The sequence below is a fragment of the Micropterus dolomieu genome, unplaced genomic scaffold (genome assembly GCF_021292245.1).
Source record: "Micropterus dolomieu isolate WLL.071019.BEF.003 ecotype Adirondacks unplaced genomic scaffold, ASM2129224v1 scaffold_250, whole genome shotgun sequence".
Classification (NCBI taxonomy): Eukaryota; Metazoa; Chordata; class Actinopteri; order Centrarchiformes; family Centrarchidae; genus Micropterus; species Micropterus dolomieu.
This window is the reverse complement of record NW_025744242.1, coordinates 16,686-25,017: the sequence shown is the minus strand read 5'-3', so window position 1 is coordinate 25,017 and position 8,332 is coordinate 16,686. Positions and strand designations below refer to the sequence as shown.

At 40.3% G+C, this 8,332-nt stretch overlaps 1 protein-coding gene across 1 annotated transcript; it reads right to left on the bottom strand.

Annotated features, from left to right (window-relative positions):
* Positions 1 to 140: 140 nt before the first annotated feature.
* On the bottom strand, positions 141 to 6,575 carry LOC123967313 (protein FAM189A2-like). The gene is made up of 4 exons (XM_046043380.1): positions 6,443 to 6,575; positions 5,845 to 6,045; positions 4,422 to 4,759; positions 141 to 1,445 (listed from the first exon to the last, which is right to left on the bottom strand). The coding sequence occupies exons 1-4, from the start codon at positions 6,495 to 6,497 to the stop codon at positions 1,173 to 1,175; spliced, it is 867 nt and encodes a 288-aa protein (XP_045899336.1). The 5' UTR covers positions 6,498 to 6,575; the 3' UTR covers positions 141 to 1,172.
* Between the last annotated feature and the right edge of the window lie 1,757 nt (positions 6,576 to 8,332).

Genomic DNA, 8,332 nt, shown 5'->3' with positions numbered 1-8,332 from the left:
TAATGTCATAATTATGACAGGGAAAATGGATTTTTCTAAAAGCTATAATATATTGTACTAGTAAATAAGAGAAAAGTACCAAAAAAATTAATAAATAAATACATTATTAAAAAAGCAAACGCCTCACATCAGCGAAAGTCTTTGTTCAAGGTTACACCACATTTATTAGATCTTTACTTAACATGCATGGCCAACTTTGCAAACATACAACTGTCTTGAGTTGTCTTAGGACATAAAAGGTCCTTGTAAACGTCACTACCTTTGCATGAGGTGAAAGCGACATTAGTGCCCTCTCACAGACATTGTTAATTAAATCAACTAACAAAGTGTTTTCAATGAACTTGCAGAGGCTAATTAAATCTGCATGGAAGTTTCACATGATGTTCAAGTGGTAAACTGTGATGCTCAAATTCGTGCCAGTCCAAAATAGGTGGAGCTATCACATTAGCTGTGCCGCATCCATTTTTATTTCTCACAAAAGAGGCATGGTTTGAAATCAGACTCTTGATTTAATTATCTGGTCTGCAACCAAACCTTTTTACTTGCTAAATGGCAAGCCATCTACCCTGGTGGATTGTGGCTGGCAACACTTTATTAAATGTTCTGTAATTTTCAAATAATTTTAAAGAAGTTTAGTAAGAAAGTACTAATTATGGGGGAAATGGTTCATTTTGCATCATATAGCACAAATGCATGCAATGAATTCATATTTTCTTTTCTTCAAAGTCCATTCCTAATTTCTATTATTAGGGACTTTTCTTTCCAAGAAACTTGTTGAAAATTATTAGGAATTTATGGACCAGTAAAACAAAACATTGCCGTTTCATCAGTATCTGAAAATGTTGCAGAAGACACATGTCAAACATATGCTGTCATGTATAGCTGTATGGAGTAATGCTGGATAATATGTTTCAGAATAAGGTATCCATATTTTGTGTTTCACAATAGTCAAAATATTAGCAGAGCAAAAATGTTGCAAAAAAAATTGCAATCATATATATTTTTATATATACACACACACACACACAGAGAGAGAGAGATCCACCTCAGTAGTTGGATTATTTCCCCTCCAAGTTTAACAACAGATAAGGCAGCATCCAGCTGTGTTGCCATCCAACATATTTTAATACCACCGGTTTTCCCTCATAGCACAGTCTCTCTAAAGACTCCAATCAGACTGTGAGGGCGTTCAGGATAATTCGGACGGTACCCTGCCCTTGAACCTGCCCTAGAGCCCGCCCTAAACTCCACTTTTCTGCTGTTTCCTGGATGTTCCAGAGACTCGAGCGGAGCACAGGTGAGGAGCTGAGGTCCCCACAGCTCTGTAGGTGCAGCAGACCAGGCCTTCTCCTAAGAGGGCGAGGGAACGTATGGGAGGAACTGCCTGCCGGCTGCAGCTGGGGAGGTTTAGGCTGGCAGGAACCCTTCTCTGAGTCAGTAAACACCTGAAAGCAAACAGTAAACAAATGTTCATGACAAACAGAACAAAAATATAATTTATTAATTTTGATTTGATTATTTTGGAAGTTGTGGTGGCTTGATGCCAGCTAGACATTTAGGAAACCTGTGCATTAGTGTATATTTAATAAGCTTATGTATATTTTATTATACATATTAAGCTAAAGTATAGTTTATACCAGTTATGATTTCTGTGCAAAACATTCCATTTCAGGAGAGTGACAAGAGACTCACCAGAATTGAACTTTAAAGTGTTTTGTTATAAAAGGAAATACCATATAAATGAGGCAAATTATGAAAATGGTATATACAGCTGTTTGGCAGAAACATACTGCAGATAAAGCAAACAAAGCCGGGAAATGTTTAGGTCAATTTGACGTTAGGTGAACTTTAGGCTGGCCGAGTTTGGCAGGAACACAATCCTTTCTGTGTGACACATGAACATTTGGATATTGTCCACCATACAGCACGGTACGACTTTGAAAACAGCATATCCGTTTTCATTTTAATATGGTAAAAGAATGCCAATACAGGTCTGTGGAAATTAAAATGCTAACTGGATTATTGCATTTAAAATCTTATTAAAATGATTATGTAAACTTAGAAAATAAAAAGTAATGCCACAATAATGTTAGAATTTTGTGTGTTATTTGGGTATTGTCACTATATGCTTCCATAGAGATTCATTTGAAACTACTTTTTACCTACTACTGGATGTCTTAGAAGGATGTTAAAAAGAATCATTGCAACGTTAAAATTATCACCAGAAAAAACATGACTTGTGAGATTTAGCTTCAGTGTGAATTTTATTCTCAGCAATGAAAGGGCCTTGCGCCTTCCCTCACTTTGGGGTGAGCCGCAGGTTGTTACTGGTGGTCGGTGGACTTGGCTCTGAATTTTCTTGTGCTTTGGACACTACACAAAGGTGATAAATGTCACTTCTTGTGTCCACTATGTGGTGCTATAGAATACCCACTAATTATATGTTATGATCCAATTTCCCGTAAATCAAATCAGCGGCTACTTAAAAAGTCTTAAAAGGTAAATTGGAGAAATCAAGGTCTTAAATTGTCATAAATTTACCGTAAATTTGCTGTAGGTATTACATTTGCGGATGGTGCGAAAATTATCATGTACAGTGGCCTACCGTAAAACGTATAATTACCGTATATGTTTGATTCACCAAGTTTTATGTTACGTTTACGTTAGCTGCAGACGTTGACATCTGGCTGTGTCTCAGATTTTATTATCATTATAATCATTGCTGCAAGACGGGTAACTTAGGCTGCTTTCAGACTGCAGGCCAAAGTGACCCAAATTAAATTTTTTTTCCTCCATATGTGATTCAGATCTGATTTTTATTTTTTTTTATGACAGTGTGAACAGGCCAAGTCACATGGAATCTCATACAGTCCCCTCCAAAAGTATTGGAATGGTAAGGCTAATTCCTTTGTTTTTGTTGTTCACTGAAGACATTTGGGTTTACGATAAAAAGATGAGTATGAGATTAGAGTTCAGAATTTCAGCTCTCAAAGGAATTTGCCTTACCGTTCCATTACTTTTGGAGGGGACTATATGTGGTCCAAATCCGATACAGATTGGATTTTTTGGAATGCGACATCAGTCTGGACACTCAGATCGGAATTGATGCAACTTTGACGTCACTCTAGAGCAGCTGTTCCCTCATCAGAGCCGCGATGAACGAAAAAGCTCCACAAAAGCTATTATTAAACATGTGGCTTTCTTCTTCTTCTTTCTTCTCTACCTCGCTATCATCTGCTCACAAATTCCCTTTCTTACACCTGAAATCCACCGGACCATGAGCTCTCTTCTGAGTTACGTGCATGATACTTATCCGAGCAGACGCAGTAGAGCGAGAGGGAAAGAGACAGTGAGAGAGAGTGGTGGGGCATTTTCGTTGGACAGCACCAGAAACATTAATGAATATCATGGAAAGGACAGAAAGTTGTGAACATGTGTCATAATTCGGGAGAGCTGTGACCTTGGGAGTAAACCCTGAGAGTGGAATGAAATGCGGGAGAAATGTTTTATTCTTCTGCGCATGTGGGTTACTTTCAGGCCATGGACAGTTCACACTGAAGCCTGATATGGGCCACATTTAAGCAATAACATCGAACAACATATATCCACGAGTAAAATTAAGTACAATCTTGTTTTGAGTCCCTTATCCCTTAACAAATTAAATATCTTAATAGAAAAATTAAGTGCTAATTCGTTCATTATTTAAATGAATTAAAATATTTACTGAACATTTGTTATATTGTTGGGAAATTATATCGTGATCATTATCGTTTTTGTCTTATTGCCCAGCCCTAGCATGAGTTCACGTTGACAAATGGACATGATCAGTTCACCAAAAACATGAGCATGATCAATGATCGGGACAGTTTGAGCATGTTTTTACACAACACTGTATCGTATGGAAAGAACTAATTTCAAATCATCATGTAAACTTGATAATGTAATCCCACAATAACATCATTTTCCACATATGTATGTGTTATTTAGGTAAAAATGAAAATAAAAATGCAATCATCCAATTTCCATTTTCACGTACTTGTGTGGGCATTCAAGGACCATATTAAAATGAAAATGGAAACAGCATTTGACAATTCATTTTCAAAGACTTACTCTGCTCTATAACGGACTTTATTCAATGCAATAAGTGAAACGGTGCCCTTAGTCTATTGCACTGCATTTTCATTTACAAGCAGCTTTCCAAGGGACACAATGCAAATGAAAATGTAATCTGTCAGTCCTTCCATCAAGGCGGGTCTTCATTTTCATTGCTCTGAGATAACTGTTGTTGTGATGTGTGCATCTTTTTTCTATTATTGGACTATAACCCCGAAAATTTATAGGTTACCCAATCCTAAATCAGAAAACTCTCCAACAATGATTTTTGTATCAGATGCTTTAAATGTTTCCATATGAACTCCAACCTGTTCTATGTAACTAGCACAGCGTACAGCCTCCTCCATGTGCTCCTGATCTGACTGCAGGACATTTCTTATGCTGTCCACCAGCTCCTGGACCTCGGGGGCCAGGCCCTGGGTTGCTGGCTGCTCCAGGATTTTCCTGACCAGCTGCTGTGTGTGTCGGTAGCTCTGGTAGTCCACCATGGAGGAGGGCCGAGGCCGGCACGGCGTCCTGCTGTCGTTGCCCCGTCGCAGTGTGACATGCCCATGAGTGTGGGGGGCCAGCGTGGGCTGGGAGGTCTGGGTGGAAGAATCTGTGGTCTGAGGAGACAGTGCGAGGGGAGCGTCGCTGCTGTGCTGCACTACAGCAGACATCAGAGGGGAAGAAGATGGTTCACGTTCTTCAATTATCCATCTATCCATATACAAGTGCTCCTAGTGTGAAACAGAGCGCTAGTGGATCAATTTACCAGATGAAAAAAAAATGAAGATATTTCTGATTGTTTTTTCATTGCCGTAAAAAGGCAACCTTCATTAAATCATGTGCTAACGACACCAGCAGCTACAGAATAACCACACACACCTATACACACATCAGAGGGGTCCGTCAGAAATCTGTTTACTGCATGTGGGAGGAGCTAATTATTATTTTAGAAAAATGTTTTTTCTTGATTATAGTGAAATACTGCTGTATCTCATCATTTGTCATGTGACTATCCCACAACGTGAGATACAGTAGAATTATGATTGACAGTCTTACAATTTAATCATTGTATTAATTAACTGATTAATTTGTGGTGCTGAATGTTTACGACATGATTTCCAGGATAAACTCTCTCTATTTGTTGAGTTATTGTTGTCATGCTTCACTGATATTGGCTTAGGGTGATGTGACTGGCTGGGAGAGTATGTATGTATTTATCACCACCCTCTACAATCCACCGCATGCAGCCCTCTTGCACATACAGTACCAGTCAAAAGTTTGGATGCACACTCTAATTCAAGTGAATGGGAAGGTATATCCAAACTTTTGACTGGTACTGTACATGCACTAAAACAGCAGGTGGAGATGCCCCCACAGACTGTGCGACCAATAACGACCATGTTTCACTGTTCCATGCACTAAAATAGGGCCCATTAAGTCCATTAGAATTTATTTAAATACACATAATACACAAATGGAGCGCCACATTTTATCTGAATACATTTGGAGCATTTAGGACCCACACTTGGCTTTCAGATACTGCACTGACTAAATCTCATAGGCTGACTGTAGAGTTTTGATAGATGACTTGATAATGATGACTTTTTGAATTAAATTGTTTATTTATGTGCTGATTATATCTGTAAGCTAAATTGTGATTGGTGTGTCACAATTGTCTGATATCGCACACTGGTGTACCAATTCCAAAGATAGCATAGTTCCAAATGAGCAAAAAAAGCCAACCTTTAGCAGCAAGGTCCATCAACACTGGGTCACTGTTGGAGCGGTGGATCTTTGCTGTCCTCCAGGGGGTCAGTGCTGGAGCTTGCTGCTGCTGCTGCTGCTGCTGAGGAGGCTGCTGCTGAGGAGGCTGCTGCTGAGGAGGCTTGGGCTTGGCCTGCAGAAGGACGCTTGGAGATGCCAGTCCTATTAGGGCACTCGTGTCTAAGACCAAATACAGATAGACATGGCCTATTAGAACAAAAGGCAGTGTCTAATATTAATTTTTACTCAAACACAGACTGACAGAATACGGATGGATGCTCCAGTCCAAATGTTTTGGTCCAGAGAAATGTGGTACACATTCCCATAGATGCTTAAAGTTTTGGGTCGCCTGCCTTTACATGCAAATTATTTAAAAAAAACAACTTGATGGGAAAATGTGCGTCCTGTCAGTAAACTCTGAACCTTACGTACACACATAAAGAAGAGAAATGAGAAATGGCGACTCACATGGCAGAAGGATGTTTGTTTATTCAGAAAGGTTTTAAGCCTATAATAGTCTAGATTTAATTTACACAAAGTAGGCCTATTCATTTCAAACGTTTCATTCGTGTCCTACCTTGAACACAGGCTCCTGGTGTAGAGGTAGTTGGGTTCATAGTCAACTCTGTCATGGGAATCTCTGTCTCCTGAAATAAACCATCACACTGGTGTAGTTATATCAATTTGTCAAAAAATGCTGAGCTGTTAATTAGTAATAATTTATTAATTAGTTTATTGTATATCCTGCTCAGTATGAATCTGGGTCTGGGTACTGTTAAAAAAAAATCTAAAAATCTAAGGGGTCTGTATCAATGTAACAGTATGTGTCTATGTTATCCCACATAGTGGTATCAGTTTCGGCATCAAAGATCCACTATCAGTTGGGTTATAGTGTAAAGGATGCGTATTGACTGATTGACGAGGTGGCTGACGTACTGCGGTAAGCATGTCGACTCATTTCCGTTTCCGGTGCTTGTGTTGTGCTGCTTTGCTAAATACCAGTTAAATTTGTTAGATTACAGCAGCCAACTGTCCGCTAAACACTTATTCTTACAGTAATTTCTCCTAAGCACTCACAGTTCTTTCCATCTTTTAGTGACTGCTGTTCAATCTCATAGTTGTTCAAAAGTTTTGGTAGCTGACGCTACAATACTTTAGCTGAGCCGTTAGTGACATTAGCTCAGCAGCTAGCGATGGCTTCTCCCTCTCTCTCTCCTACTTTCTCCTGCTCAGTGTGTCAGATGTTCAGTTACTCCTTTGCCTCCTTTAGCGGTAATGGTACGTGTAATAAGTGTAGTTTATTTGTAGACATGGAGGCGAGGCTCAGTGATTTAGAAGTCCGGCTCCGCACCTTGGTAGATCAGTCTTTAGCTACTGTGGTGTTTAACATATGTGCATTTGACCATTACAGTTTAAAATAACACTCTAGCAGCTGGACAGAGGGTCAGTGAACTCTTAAGTGGGGAGTAGTGATTGATGGTTATGTAAAGAGTGAACCCTTCTATAGAATTTGACCTCTGACCCCGTGTTAGGGGGGAGTAGTGATTAGTGTTTATGTAGGGACTGAACCCTTCTATGGTGTCTAACAGATGTTTACACTTATCCTACAGCACTGTGCCCTTATATGGATTGGAGCTTTAGATTGCAGACTCTGACCCTTATATGGTACTTAGCAGATACCTAAACATGTCCTATATAAGCTGTGTTTGATGTACAGAGAGACAGAGTGGTTATCGGGCTGGGTCACTCTCCAAGCTGCTGCAGAGCTTGTAATTGATGCTGAACTCCTTGATGTAATAAACTTTTATGATCAAGAACAGTGTCAGGCGGATTTCTTCTCAACACATCATCGCAGCATTATTGTTCGGACACCACACTACTGTAGCTAGCCAGTCCCCGGTAGTCGGTGCGGAACGGCCTGAGTTAGCCTCTGGTAGCCGTCCTCCGGCATCCCCTGTGCAGCCAGGAAAGGGGGGCTGGGTGACTGTCCGAAGGAGGAATAGTCGAAAGCATTCAAAGTCCACGGGGCACCATCAACCTGTTCACGTTTCTAACAGATTTTCCCCACTCAGCGACACACCCGCTGAGAAACCAACTCTGATCATTGGCAGCTCCATTTTGAGAAACGTGAAGTTAGCGAAGCCAGCGGCCATAGTTAAGTGAATCCCTGGGGCCAGAGCGGGCGACATTGAGTCTTATTTGAAACTGCTGGCAAAGGATAAACATAAATACAGTAAGATTGTTATTCACGTCGGCGGTAATGACTCCCGGTTACGCCAATCGGAGGTCACTAAGATTAATGTTGAGTCGGTGTGTACATATGCAAAAACAATGTCGGACACCGTAGTTTTCTCTGGACCCCTGCCAAATCTGACCAGTGATGACATGTATAGCCGCACGTCGTCATTCCGCCGCTGGTTGTCGAGGTGGTGTCCAGCAAACGATGTGGGCTTTGTTGATCATTGGC

What these genes read in the sequence shown, in the direction of transcription:
- LOC123967313 (XM_046043380.1), bottom strand. Translation starts at nt 6,497, where the DNA reads ATGACAGAGTTGACTATGAACCCAACTACCTCTACACCAGGAGCCTGT. An exon ending in ACCAGGAGCCTGTGTTCAAG is followed by an intron (nt 6,046 to 6,442) that starts GTAGGACACGAA and finishes ATTTGGTCTTAG; the next exon opens with ACACGAGTGCCCTAATAGGA. An exon ending in GATGGACCTTGCTGCTAAAG is followed by an intron (nt 4,760 to 5,844) that starts GTTGGCTTTTTT and finishes TGTCTGCTGTAG; the next exon opens with TGCAGCACAGCAGCGACGCT.